This window comes from Rhinoderma darwinii, chromosome 4 (assembly GCF_050947455.1).
Source record: "Rhinoderma darwinii isolate aRhiDar2 chromosome 4, aRhiDar2.hap1, whole genome shotgun sequence".
NCBI classification, from domain to species: domain Eukaryota; kingdom Metazoa; phylum Chordata; class Amphibia; order Anura; family Rhinodermatidae; genus Rhinoderma; species Rhinoderma darwinii.
The window spans coordinates 166,470,594-166,485,471 of NC_134690.1; the positions used below are offsets into that span (position 1 = coordinate 166,470,594).

Sequence of the window (14,878 nt, forward strand, 5' to 3'; positions counted from 1 at the left end):
CATGTGCAGGCGCTTGAACGCCGCATCCATTACGGACGTAATTGGTGCTGCTATTCATTGGAGTCAATGAATAACGGCTCCAATTACGCCCAAAGAAGTGACAGGTCACTTCTTTGACGCGGGCTTCTATTTACGCGCCGTCATTTGACAGCGGCGCGTAAATAAACGCCTCGTGTGAACAGACAAACGTCTGCCCATTGCTTTCAATGGGCAGATGTTTGTCAACGCTATTGAGGCGCTATTTTCGCACGTAATTCTGGGCAAAAACGCCCGAATTACGTCCGTAATTAGTGCGTGTGAACATATCCTCAAAGTCATTACAGATATAGACTTCTGCACATGGCCGGCCTTAAGTGTGTGCTACCCAACAATGCTGAAGGGGCATTTGTGACCACCTTAAATCCTATTATAAATTATTTAGCACTGTTCTTAAATGATACATGAAGCTGTTATTTGGTGACTATATGTTGGTATTATTTGAGCATTGTATGGTGGTATTTACTGAGGCGTTGTATGACACTGCAGCTTAGTCAGTGTACAGTATATTATTTTTGCAGTGTCTGTTGGTAGTGGCTGCACTGTATAGCTGTAATGTAACGGACCGCAGCCTCACCTTGCTTGCAGACCTCCTTCCTGTGGCCAGCCGCTCTGTCCTGCAATGTCCGCGAGGGGGCACACGCGTCCTGGTTCCCGGCCTTAAAGGGTCAGCGCCTGCATATGTAATTAATTAATATTTCCCAGACCACCCTGGACTATAATAAGTGCCCTGCCCTTATACTCCTTGCCTGAACGTTGTTGTAGTTTTCCCGTGTTCGTATTGCAAATGGTACCTGTGTTCCCGTGCCCTGCTACCTGTATCCTGTATCCCGTGCTGTTTTGTTCCCGAGCCTGTTTAGTATTGGAGTCCTGTTGTGCCGCTTGCAGTTATAGACCATTCCTGGTATCATCCACCACGTCTGGCGCAACCTGCCATGCCTGCTGATATACACCACGTTTGGTGTCATCTGTCATCCCTGGTATCATCCGCCACATCTGGCGCAACCTGCCACGCCTGCTGGTATACACCACGTCTGGTGTCATCTGACACTCCAGATACCTTCTGGTGCACCCTGCCACATCTAGGTACCCTTGTGCTACGAACTTGTATAGACTTTTGCATAGACTGTGACTTGGCCAGCTGCCTCTCCGCTACGGCGGAGCGGCCTAGTGGGTCCACATACCGCTAGATTGTGACAGTACGCTCAGGCCATGGAACCCGCTGGCCGATCCAAGATCGCAGTTCAGGTTATTCAAACAGATATGCGTGACCTTCATTCACGCCAGGATCAACTTCTCGTGGCTGTAAACTGCATCATCGCCTGACTGGATCAACTTCCTGCTCCTCTTCCGGATGCTGCTGCCGTCCCACTGCCCGTCACTAGTCCTGTCTGTTCCGGATCCACAGATTCGTCGCCTCTTCCGCCTCATTATGACGGTGACCCAAGAGCCTGTAGAGGTTTCCTCAACCAATATATCATTCATTTTAGGCTGCAAGCTCATCGCTTCCGATCTGATGTGGCCAAGGTAGCGTTCATCATTTCCCTTCTCACTGGCAAGGCCCTGGCATGGGTGAATCCCATCTTGAAATGACAGGGATCTGTATTCTCGGGCCTAGCTTTATTCCTACAGACTTTTCGTAAGATTTGCCTTCACTGGAACTAAGGAGCTTAGGCCAACCCCTAAAAAATACTACCATAGCATTATCCAAACTTAACAGTTGGCACAATGTAGTCAGGCAGATAACATTCTTCTGGCATTTCCCAAACCCAGACTCGTCCATCATACTGTCAGATAGAGAAGAACGATTAGTCACTCCACAGAACATATTTCCACTGCTCCAGAGTCCAGTGGTGGCGTGCATCATGTCACTACATCTGATGCCTTGCATTGTACTTGGTGATGTAAGGCTTACATGCAGCTGCTTGGCCATGGAAACCCATCTCATGAAACTCCCAGGGCACAGTTTTTGTGTGGATGTTAATACCAGAGGAGGTTTGGAACTCTGCAGTTATTGAGTCAGCAGAGCGTTGGTGACTTATGAACTATGCGCCTCAGCACTCAGCAACCCCGCTCTGTAACTTTATATGGTCTGCCACTTTGCAAGTGAGTTGCTGTTGTTCCTAAATGCTTTGATTTTACAATAATATCACTCACAGTTGATTGTGGAATATCTAGGAGGGAAGAAATTTCACAAACTTACTTCCTATTACAGGAACACGCTCAAATTCAGTGAGCTCTTTAGAACGACCTATTCTTTCACAATATTTGTAAAGGCAGACTGCATGGCTAGGTGCTACATTTTATACACCTGTGGCAATGGGACTGAATGAAACACCTGAATTCAATGATTAAGAGGTGTGTCCCAATATACATACATACACCAATAGTTTATTGACCACCTCAGTTTACCATTCAGGCATTAATCAGATTTGGTTAGTTGAGCCCATTCAAAATAGTTAACTTATCTCATTTGCATTCATGATTATACCATTAATGTGGCAGATAAATAGCCATTATAAGGAACAATTTGCGTCATCTCTTTACTTATGGTCAATTACATTTCCCCGTTTCCTTATTAGAAATTTTCTCTCTAAATTCTATCTCATACCATCTACAATTATGCTGCACATTGGGATGATTATGGTTAATAACACCAATAAAGACCCCAGGTGAGCCGTCATGAAAACACATAGATACAAAGAAATAGGTAGAACAGTACCTTATCAACATCTCCATACATAAATAGGATACACACAAGTGACTAAATAAATAATTTTTTACAAAAAAAAAATGTCTTAGGAACTTAAAGGTATCTTTAGGACAAATATTTTTTTCAGGTTATTTTATTGCGTGTATTTTGGGCTGAAAATTATTTTTGTGATTTGCTTTTATTAAAAAGTCTTTACCATTTTCGTTCTGCAGCCTGCATGTATTCCAATACATAGCAGGCTGCAGAATGACGTTCACTGTATAATCCCACAGACGGGCTCTCTGACAGCTCCATCTCCTGAATGATGATCTAAGCTTAATTATGATCTGATCTAAGTTGATCATGAGAAACTAACATAAATAACATTTCAAATGAAGTAAAGGAAAAGGAAAATAAATAAAAGTGCATCATTACTTGGGTGGTGAAGTTTGTGGGCCCAGATCATTCCTGCTCTGCCCCTGTTAGCATTAAATCCCCAAAAAATTATACTCAAACATCATTTTATGATATAACATATTTACTTATAAGATCATAAAAACCTCCAGAACATTTTAAATAAAATGCAAAAACATAAGCACCACCAAAAAGGAATGCATACCTTCCAACCGTCCCGGAGCCAGGGGTACACCAGGGGTACAGTCTCAGACTTCGGGTGGTGTTGTCAGCGGTTTCAACTGTATCTGAGTATTCAGGATCCAAAGAGTTGAACCCAATGGTGGAGCAGTGAGCTGTCAGCTCCCTTCTCCACCATTTACTAGGTAACGCCAGCCGTGAGTGGCTTGTTGCAGACAGGCGCAACACAGTGACGTCATCACACATGCCTGTGCAAAGCCACGCAGAACACAGCCTGAAGGAGACCTGCAAAGTGATCTCCTCCACTCGTCAAGGGAACGGGGCAAGGTGAGTATTTATTTAATTATTTTTATTAGGCGCTATGAAGGCATTATACTGGTGGCCAGCTATTGGGGCATTATACTGTTTAGGAGCAGCCCAGTGGAGCATTATACTGGGTTGGGGAAGCTATAGGGGAATCACACTGTGTTGGATGCATTTATGAGGGCATTATACTTTGGGGAGGAACTATAGGGCCATTATACTGTGTGTCAGCCACTATGGGGGCATTATACTGTGGGGGGTCCACTATGGGGACATTATGTGTGCTGGGACACAATAAAAGCTATATACTGTGAGGGGGCACTATGGGGGCATTATACTGTATGCTGGGCCACTATGGGGGCATTATATTGTGTGGGGGCCACTATTGTGGCATGATACTGTGAGATGTCACTATTCGGACATTATACAGTGTGGGGCACTATGGGGGTATTATAATGTGTGCCTGGTGTAACGTCTATGGCCACGGCCCGTCGTTCGGTCGTTAACCTCGACAGCCGTGGCCATGGACAGCTTACCTCCCTGCAGCGTCGTCCCCCAGTCAGGCGCCGGTACTCACTTCCAGATTCCGAGTGTCTCCGGCGAGCGCGCGTGCCCGCACAGCCTTAAAGGGCCAATGCGCGCGTTTTTGCAGTAAAACTGCAATCTGGCCTAGGATGCCCTGGGCTCTGCCCTCTTGCCCTTTGCCAGAGCGTTGTTAGTTTTCCATTGTTCGTCTTGCTTATGGTCTCCCAGTGTCTTCCAGCCTCCCAGTGTACCTTGCTCCTGTATCCCGTATCCTGTTTCCGTGCTACCTAGTGCTATTGCCGTGCTGTGCTACAGCCTACACTGACCTGCTACGCCTCACCGGACGACTTCCCGCCGCCTGGTCCTGGACGTGCCCGCCTCGCCACTGCCTACGATTGCCTCAGGTACTCTCGCTGAACTATCGAACAGCCCAGTGGGTTCACACCTCGCACTGTGACACCTGGCCACTACAGGGGCATCATACTGTGTGCTGGACCACTATGGGGGCATTATTCTGTGTGGGGGCACTATGGTAGCATTATACTGTATAGGGGGCAATAGGGGGGCAGTATACTGTGTGAAGCCACTATTGAGGCATTATAATAGTATACTATGTGCTGGGCTACTAGGGGCATTATACTGTGTGTGGGAGGCACTATACGTGCATTATACTGCGGGGAAGCACTATGGGGGCATTATACTGTGTGGGCTGAACTGTGTGTGTATGGATAAGGATTGGGCAAGGTTAAAGGCCTGGCCTAAAGAAATATGCTGCAAAGCACTTTGCGTGCTGCTGGAACTAACTTTGGTCTTCTATGAAGATTTTGATTCTGCTCGCTGATGTCTTCAGTCGTGATGGATGTTGGGATATATACCAGGACTTGGATAAATTACTGTAATACTCCTGTCTTCCATGTCGCAGCTCTATTGAGCCTATTGGCTTTATTTATGTATCCTTAGTGCATTCTTGGGGAAGGGGGTTGCCCCCTTTTGCTAACCATTTAAGCATACCTTGTAGTTTTGTTTCTGTATTTTGCTACATGTTGCATTTGGGTAGAAAACCTGTCTCAAGTTCGGGGGAATGGGTAGGGTGGGTTTGGGTTGGGTTTCTTTGTTACTGCCTTTCATACCTGTCTTTTTATTTGTATGTAAATTTTTTGACCATGTGGACGGGTGAACTGATCTCTGGGAGTGCTGTAGTCGGAATTTCCCAAAGGGGACATGGCCTCTATGTTCCACCCCTGTGTATTGTTACTATCCGGGTCTGTTTTGACCTAACTTCCATTCATGGAGACGTTAAACCATCTTAAAATTATCTCCTGGAATGTACGGGGACTTAATGACACATTTTAAAGGTCCTTTCATTTTCTCTCTGTAGCGTCCATGGCCGCGGGCCGTCGGGTTTACTCACCTCCCGACGCCCGCAGCCATGGATCCGTGAGCGCTGGTCCCCGTCTCCCTCCTAGGAGACGCCAGCACTCACTTCCGCTCCGTTTGGCTGTTTCCCGTAGGGTGCGCGTGCACGCTCGCGCCCGGCCTTAAAGGGCCAGCGCGCGCAGATAGGAAGTCGTCATCATCATCAACTGCCACGATTTCCTGGTCTATAAGAAGGCCCCAGGCCTTCTAATCCTTTCCTGAGCGTTGTTAGTCTATCCCAGTCTGTCTCGCAAATGGTCCCTTAGTGTTTCCCGTTCCAGCTGTTACCCGTGTCCTGTTACCCGTTCCTGTATTCCATATTGTTCCAGTTCCTGTGCCTACCAGCGTTGGAGTCGTATCTTCTGCCACATCCAGTGTCTTCTGCCATTTCCAGTGTCTTCTGCCACGTCCAGTGTCGTTTGCCACATCCAGTGTCTTCTGCCACGTCCAGTGTCTCCTGCCACGTCCAGTGTCTCCTGCCACGTCCAGTGTCGTCTGCAACGTCCAGTGTCATCTGCTTCATCGCATACTGCCCGCCACGTCTGGCGCCACCTACCGCACCAGCCTCCATCTGTGCTGTAGCCACAGCCACCGTCCGGACTATTTCAGGTACCCAAGCATTACTGTCTGCCATTGACTTTCGCATAGACTGTGACCTGGTCAGCTGCCTCCCCGCTACGGCGGAGCGGCCTAGTGGGTCCACATACCCTGTGTCCGTGACACTCTCCACACACAACCCGCAGATTATACTTTTGCAAGAGACCCGTTTACTTGGTCCCAAATTGCGAGCTCTTGCACGACCATGGGTCAGACATGCTTTTTATTCTAAAAACGCCTGTGGGGTCTTTTTTCTAGTCCACAAATCATCGCAATGTTATGTTGCATCTGTTAAAACTGATCCTAGGGGGAGGTTCATTGTGTTGTCGTGTTAGATACATTTTACATCTTTCATTATACTTAATGTTTATAATCCCCCTCCAACTACATCCATCTGACATAATGCTGCTGGTAGCGATGTTTGGTCCTGCTCCCCTTCTGCTTCTCAGGGATTTCAATCTTTTGATGTGCTCTAACTTAGATAAACTGGGGGGAGTTCCGGGCTGTGATACCCCCTTCGCTAACTGGGCTGCAAAACATAATTTATAGGAATTAGGTGGGCTCGCTACCCTCATTCAATAGCTTATTCATGCCACTCACCCGCATATAAGCCCTTTTCCAGAATTGGATTTGGTATTTGGTAATGATGCTTTTCTGGTGTTTGTGATAGACGCACAGTACATGTAACGAAGGGTCTGTGGACCCACTGGGCCGTACCGCCTTGGCGGTAAGGCACCTGGCCTACAGGGCGCTGGTGAATGTCTATAGTTCGTATAGGTACCTGTGGCAGCTCAGACAGCAGCAGGGCAGGCTCAGCTAGGACTAGGTAGCAGGTAGACGTCAGGCGAGGTGAAGAATGTCAGACATGAAATACAGCACGACACGACTTTGGCACAGCACAGTGCTCGACCAGGATGGTATGGAATGCAAGGAACAGGAACTGGAGCAGGTACAGGTACAGGAAACACACTAGGAGGCCATCACATAGACAAACTAGGAAACATCAACAACGCTCAGGCATAGAAGCAGGGGGCTGGACCCCTCTTATAGTCCAGGGTACTCACAGGTCAAAGTTAATCAAAAGTCCGGTAGGCACGCTGCCCCTTTAAGAGCGGGCATGAGCGTGCGCGCGCACCCTACGGGATCCGGCTGAGGTGAGTGGAAGCGAGCGCTGGCATCTCCTGAGGAGGAAGCTGGGGCCAGCGCTTGCCGACTCGTGGCTGCCGCTGTCAGGAGGGGATTGGAGCTGACAGCCTGCAGCCACGGACATTACAGTACATTCCTCTGAGAATTTTGGACCACTCTCCCCTCATGGTCACTTTGGGATTACCTGAAATGGCAAGGCGTAAGATCTGTACATTTAGTCCCCTATGGCTCTCTTGTGCTGAGGTTGTAACCTCCTTGGAAAGAGAAATTACAGATTTTTGGAATATTAATTCAGGTTCAACTGATAACAATCTAGTATGGGACTCCTTTAAGGCATATACCAGAGGGGTGATTATATGGGCAATATCCTCACATAGGAGGAGCCTGGCCAAGCAACGTATGGCCTTGGAGGCTGAGCTGGTTGTGGCGGAATATCTCAGGACTAGGGACTCCTCAGCCTTTACTGCTTTTTCAGCAAAGCAACGTGAATATACCCTTTTATTGACGGAGCTCACCAGAAAGATAACGTTGTACTCCTAGCAGAGGGTTTTTGAACACAGCGATAAGAATGGTCTTTTGTTGGCTAACTTGGCTAGAGAGGACACTACCCCGAACCCCATTTTGGAAATTCTGTTCTGGGATGCCTGTTAGTGAACCTCTGAACCTTAATGACACCTTTCCTAAATTTTACTCTGATTTATACTCCTCTAAGGTCTCAAATACTCCATCTGAACTGGAGACATACTTAGACACATAGTGGTATAACCCGCTTCTGCTGCAGTTGAGGAGTCTTCCTAACCCTAATGAGTGGGCAACTATGGGTATATTAACCTTAGAGGCTGTAGTAGAGGATGATAAAATAGCTATTTTTGCGCAACTTTGGTCCAAACACCAGATCCCAACTCATCTCAGGTTCCGCTATTTCCAGCTTAGACATGCTCTGTGGTCGCAGTTTGCAGGATATAATGTCAGACTATGTACATCCCTGATGGAGGATTGGGTGACGCAGGCGATGTTGGCTAAACCATTGTCCACACTTTATGGGCAGTTATTACCTGTATCTTCTAATAAACTTGATAGAGCCTTAGATTGTTGGTCTCAGACGCTTTCCTCTGTATCTACAGACGATCATAAGGAAATGCTATCCGCTCTAACAGGCCCCTTGATATCTACAAGTGACCGACTTATACAATTGAAATTTTTCCATCAAACTTACTACACCCCTTCCAAATTATTTCGAATGGGACGTATACTTACTCCTGCCTCTCCACAGTGCCACGGAGCTGAGGGCTCTTTCCTGCACGTGTTCTGGGAATGTCCGATTATTAATACTTTCTGGGCTGAGGTATTCAAATTTCTTGAGCTTAAAGTAGGACTTCCTCGTATACTTGATCCCAGAACTTGCCTTTTATTATTGGTCGAAGAGATTATACCTACTCTTGCTGTTAGATCTCTCATGACACTCTATGCTAAAAAAACACGATACTCCTGCATGGGAAACATCCAAAGGTTCCTACATTGTAAGCATGGATTGTGTTGGTTAATTCTACCTTTCCACTATTTAAGCTTACTTATAAAGCACGTGGGTTCCTAGATACATTTCTAAAAGTGTGGAGCTCTTGGATAGCCAACCCTCATACTAGCTCATAAATTGCCATTGTTCAAATTGCTTGGGTCTGGCATTGGCTGACGTCTCTCTGCGGTTCCCCCGTTTTTCCGTTAACTGCTGCTATTGACTGGTCCTCACCTAATTTTTTTCTTACATTTTCTTCTGATAAGAAAAGGCTGTTTTGTTTAGTTTTTGTTTTTGATTATACACTTACTGATATGTAAAGTAATATATCTGTATGTTTTTGTTTAAAATTGACCTCGTACACTCGGTACTGCTGTACTATTTGCTGTATGTAATATTGTTTTGTACTTCCCCATTTTGTACTGCGGTTTGATATGTGGTCTTACCTTTTAAATAAAAAAAAGTAGCCACGATGGCGTGTCAAGAGCTAGAAGACTGTGTCATTATTTTATTATGGTTTGTATACAAAGCCCCTTCTTTTTAGAACTTGTGTTAATAATGTGCTATAACTGGCAGCCGAGGAGCATACTATCTGCTTACCTTTCACAAACGGCGGTAATACAAAATTATAAAAAAATAACAAAAACTTTGGTCAGTCAAGTGCATTTTATATCTAGTATTATACAATGTAAATTTGGTGTACAGTCTTCTCTCTCATTATGTAGCAATGAACTCAATAGATCCTTTCGGTGTCTTTATAATGTTCAGATTAACCCATAGTTGTCATTGCTGTAATAACCTGATAACGTTTGGTTAATTAAATAAGAAAACCTCAATTTCTTTTAAGTGCAAATCTCTATAGTCAGGATCCCCGTTGTCTTGTGGGGCTGTTGAAGCATTTCGTAGCCTCTTATGCTGATTACATTTGCATTGGATTGTGGCAGGACACTCGAGTCTTCCCTTTAAGTTCCTTGAATGAACAAGACAAGTTTTTTTTGGTGTCCACATCTGTATTGATCATGGCGATCTCTTCCATCCCTGTCATTTTATGATGTTGTCAGTCTTAAATTTTTAGTCGGTCCATTGAAAGTGCAATGATTCCTGGCATACTACGGTAGAACGAACTGTTGTCCAGACCTACCAGACTGATAAAAGATGAAGACTTTCCAGCTATATACACTCGAACACGAGCTTTGTATAAACCTTTTCCATTCTTCGAGCCTAGGTCCACCAGAATCTGTGAGAGACGAGACATTAATTACCGATACATTCAGCCATCCTGAAATCCTGAACTTTATATTTAGAATTTTTCTATTTTTTTAAAAAAAATGTGCAAAATGAGAAGTTACATGAAGCATACCTTGTCAACCAATGTCATTGTGAGCATGTTTTAACCTACTTCTGCTTTCTGTGAAGAAGCTAGTAATAAATTATCCAATAATCTCATAGATTAAAGTAATTTTAGAGAATATAATCCAAGTTGAAACCTAAAATGTAAACAAATTCTAAGTGAAAGATTTAACCTTGTGCCTTATTAACAGCAGCACACATCAAATGATGTAAGGAACCTTTTAGCAGCATCAAGGAATTATACACTTTATATGTGCAGAATCAGTAAAAATTCTGCCCTCTAGTGGTAACTAATGCTAGCGACAAGACAACTGTAATGGAAAACTACAAATGCAAATCACTTAAATTTGCGGAAAATCTCAGTTTTGCTATTTTACACCAGAGTAATCACTGTTACAGTATGTTGCTAAACTGCATTTTTTTCCTTGGCATGTATAATGGTAGTTGTACAGTATACAAAGACATGTTTTAAAGCGTGTGGTTATTTTTTAAATTTGATATATTATATACGGATATAATCTACACAGTAGCTTTGTACAACCATTGCTTTACTTTTTTTCCTCAACTGAAAACTGAAATTTGTTACAAAAAGAAAAATAATTTGTTTATATATCATCCTTTTTAATTTCTCCTCCTTTTGGCTGGAATCACACATGCGGTTTTTGTGGCAGATTTTGAGACACATATATGAGTGGATACAAAAGAGAGAAGTATCAGTCCTTCCTTTTTATACTTGTTCTTTTTTGATCCACACCTATATTTGGCTCAACAAACGCCACAAAAACTGCACCTATGGTTCCAGCCTAAGGCCCCATGCACACGAACGTGCCTTTGCGGCCACAATTCCCCCGAAAATCCACGGGAGAATTGCGGCCCCATTCATTTCAATAGGCCCATGCACACGACCGTGGTTTCCACGGTCCGTGCATGACCCAGACTTATAGAAAATAATGCACGTGGCCATGTGCACGGCCCGCGATTTGCTGGCGGCTCGCGGGTGACACTCCGCAGCCGGCCGAGCCAAATATCACGGCCGTGCACATGGCTACGGTCGCGTGCATGAGGCCTTAATTCCAGGATCATACACACATAGTTTTGATGGAGTTTTTGGCTCAGTGTTTTTTAGCCAAACACAAGAGTGACTCAAAAAGTGGACTAAAAACTGCATGTGTGATCCTGGCCTTAGGATGTTTCTAATCCTATTTTTATTACACAACAATTGCACCAAATCTTTACTGAGTGATCATAGGGTATGTTCACACAACCTATTTTCAGATGTAATTCGGGCGTTTTGCGCCTCGAATTACGCCTGAAAAAACGGCTCCATTACGTCTGCAAACATCTGCCCATTGCTTGCAATGGGTTTTACGATGTTCTGTTCCCACGAGGTGTAATTTTACGCGTCGCTGTCAAAAGACGGCGCGTAAAAAAACACCCGGGTCAAAGAAGTGCAGGACACTTCTTGGGACGTTTTTGGAGCCGTTTTTCATTGACTCCATTGAAAAACAGCTCCAATAGCGTCCGTAAAATACGCCGCGAAAAACGCGAGTCGTTAAAAAACATCTGAAAATCAGGAGCTGTTTCAGGCAAAAACAGCTCCGTAATTTCAGACGTATTTTGCTACTGCGTGTGAACATACCCTTAGGGTGTATTCACATGAGTAATTTTGTTTGTGGTTTTCATTGCAATTTCATAACTGAGGCAAAACCGCATCATTGTTGTTAAACTTTTTTTTTTTACTGCTTTTATTACAATTTATTACACTATTCTTGATAAATAAAGTATTCGTTCAAATTATTAATAAGTATCACTGCCTGAGAGAACGTTTAAAATTAACTTTTATTTCTATACAAAGTTAAAAAATGGGCAAGTATGCCAACGTAAGGCTGGCTTCACACACCCTATTTACAGACGTAATTCGGGCGTTTTAACCTCGAATTACGTACGAAAATACGGCTCCAATGCGCCGGCAAACATCTGCCCATTCATTTGAATGGGCTTTACGATGTTCTGTGCCGACGGTCAAAAAAGACGCCCGCGTCAAAGAAGTGCCTGTCACTTCTTGGGACGTAATTGGAACCGTTTTCCATTGGCACCATAGAAAAACAGCTCCAATTACGTCCGTAATGGACGCTGTGAAAAACGCCGGCAACATGCCATTACGTCCATTAAATTCAGGAGCTGTTTTCTCCTGAAAACAGTTCCGTGATTTCAGCCGTAATGAACGCTGCCGTGTGAACATACCCTAACTAGTATCAGGCACAAACAAGATTCAGATTATTTAGAGCACAGGGAAAAAAAGAGAGGGTTGAGGCTCTATTTCCATCTGATAGTACCAAACCTGCTCTAGTAAAATATAATTCTACCTGACCAATTGCCACTAAATTATCTGTTAGTGGGAAATGTAAAGCTTGTGATTCTATCTATACAAGCAAAACATTTATGAGCAAGTCCACAGGGAAATTCTATGAAAATAGATCCTTCATCTACTGCAAAACAAAAGGGGGTTGTATACCTCATTACATGCATTTGTAATCTCCAGTACATTGGTAAAACGAAAAGGGAATTCAGGAGACGGATTAGGGACCACATTTGTGATATCTTGAGGAAAAAAGATACTCCTGTATCCCGTCACGTGTGGGAATCCCATCAGGGGGACCATACAGTCATTAGATTTCAGGGAATGGAATCTATACAACCATCAGGCAGGGGTGGAAACTGGAACAAACATATTCTGCAAAAAAAGGCACAGTGGATATTTAGGATGGAAACCGTTAACCCACTGGGCCTCAATGAGCATATTTCGTTCACGTTCCCTTTAATGACATGCTACATAATTGCGATATAGGGCAACCTTTATAGATCCACTGAACGCTCTACTCATGTTTACATTTTATCTGCATCATATACCTTTAGCAGTGGTCTAGAAGCGGTTTGCATTATCACTATGGTATTTTTAGTTCAGTAACTAAGAGTACATCAGCGTAGTGGGATGGTGGATGGATCGCCTGTTCTCTCTTAGTTATACCTCTCTGTGAAATTATTAATGTTCAACTCATATTCTTACCGTCAATAAAGAGTTAATGGCCGCCTATGCTCCCTCGATAACTAGGGACGATAAGACGTCCGACTACTTGATTGGCGGCTCTATGACAGGTGGGCGGGGCACTAGTCACAGACGTCGTGCAGAACGTCTCACACGGTGACTGGCTGGCAGCTCCGAGGATGCCGCCCAGTGGGCAGGGTAAAGCCTTTTTGTACTCAGCGTTCTCCCGGCACGCGAGCGGCCAGATATCAGTGTCGTTCGCTCACCAGGACACATGATACAGCACTTTTCAGTGCTGTCCGGCTAAAAAACTTTACACTGTGATACATATAAACCGGGTTAGGATATACAGTACATAAACAGTACAGCCCGGATATATGCAATGCAATCTAATCTTCTGTGACCCCTGAGGATGCACCGTTCATACAAACTGGGTGCAGAAATGCGTAGGGACACTCATTGATAAACAGATAGATAATTTAGTGGCAATTGGTCAGGTAGAATTATATTTTACTAGAGCAAGTTTGGTATTATTACAATTGTGGCAAAAAAGTGAAAAAAAAACCAACTCATCTAAATACACCCTTAGGCCGGGTTCCCACAGGTCGGATACACTGTGTAAAAATCATGCAGCGTATCCGACCTGGAACCTGCAGCACCATCCGACTGAAAAATCGCACCACATTGTGGTGCGGTTTTTCGGACCAAATTTCCGCTGCGTAAAAAAGCGGCCATACTTACCCCCTCCCTGATTTGACGTTCGCTCCGGCCTCCCTGGATTACGTTCCATTCCATGTGATGCTGCAGCCTGTGATAGGCTGCAGCAGTCATATGGGATAAAACGTCATCCCAGGAGGCCGGACTGCAGGAAGAAGGAGAGCGTTCTGGGTAAGTATGATTTTATTTTGTTTTCCGGAGTTGCGATTTTTGCGGCGTAATCGCTGAGATTCCGCCGCTAAAGTCAAAACACTTGACTTTCTGTTGCGGGTTTTGCATCCCCATTGAATTCAATGGGGGTAAACCCACAACAGAAAATCAACAAAATCGCAGCAATTAAATTCCGCACCGCAGGTCAATTTATTAACGTTTACGCTGCATTTTCTTTCCACAACGTGAGCATCAGATCTGTTGTGTCTCATCCACTGCTGCTACTGTAAATGCTGCAGAATTTCCACACAGAACACCGTTGCGGAAATTCCGCAGTGTTTACGCTACGTGGGAGTCCGGCCTAAAGCTGGCTATACATCTAAAATACTGATCGGCTACAATGCGAACGATTCACCAGCTACAGAATCGACAAAACTAGCCGATTAGGTTTGCACACAATCTGACAATACACAAGTAGTTTTGGCAAACCACAGCCTAAATTTTTCAACTTAGACAGAAGTCTGTCATCGGCCTTCACGACATTTGAGGTAATTTTACAGGTGATGGACAGCCATTTCTGCCAAATTTTCTTAGTCCAGTTTTAGATGAGCGTGTTCGGTCTGTGATATACGTACCGTATGCTGGCAGTATTTCCTGGACCGAACACACTGCAGAGAGCCAGGCTCCTAACGTCATAGTTATCTATGACGCTAGGAGTCCCTGCCTCCCTGCGTAAAATTGTCCTGTACTGAAAACATTATTACAGTACGGGACAGTTTTCCTGCAGCGAGGC

General features: G+C 44.5%; 1 protein-coding gene across 2 annotated transcripts in view; it reads right to left on the reverse strand.

The window, feature by feature from the left end:
• Positions 1–9,487: 9,487 nt before the first annotated feature.
• PRSS56 (serine protease 56) overlaps positions 9,488–14,878 on the reverse strand; it is a 51,442-nt gene continuing 46,051 nt past the window's right edge. For both annotated transcript variants that reach the window (XM_075864109.1, XM_075864108.1), the window contains exon 17: positions 9,488–10,059. In XM_075864109.1, the coding sequence (XP_075720224.1) occupies positions 9,886–10,059 (174 nt within the window). In that variant the 3' untranslated portion in view covers positions 9,488–9,885. The remainder of the gene's footprint in view (positions 10,060–14,878) is intronic.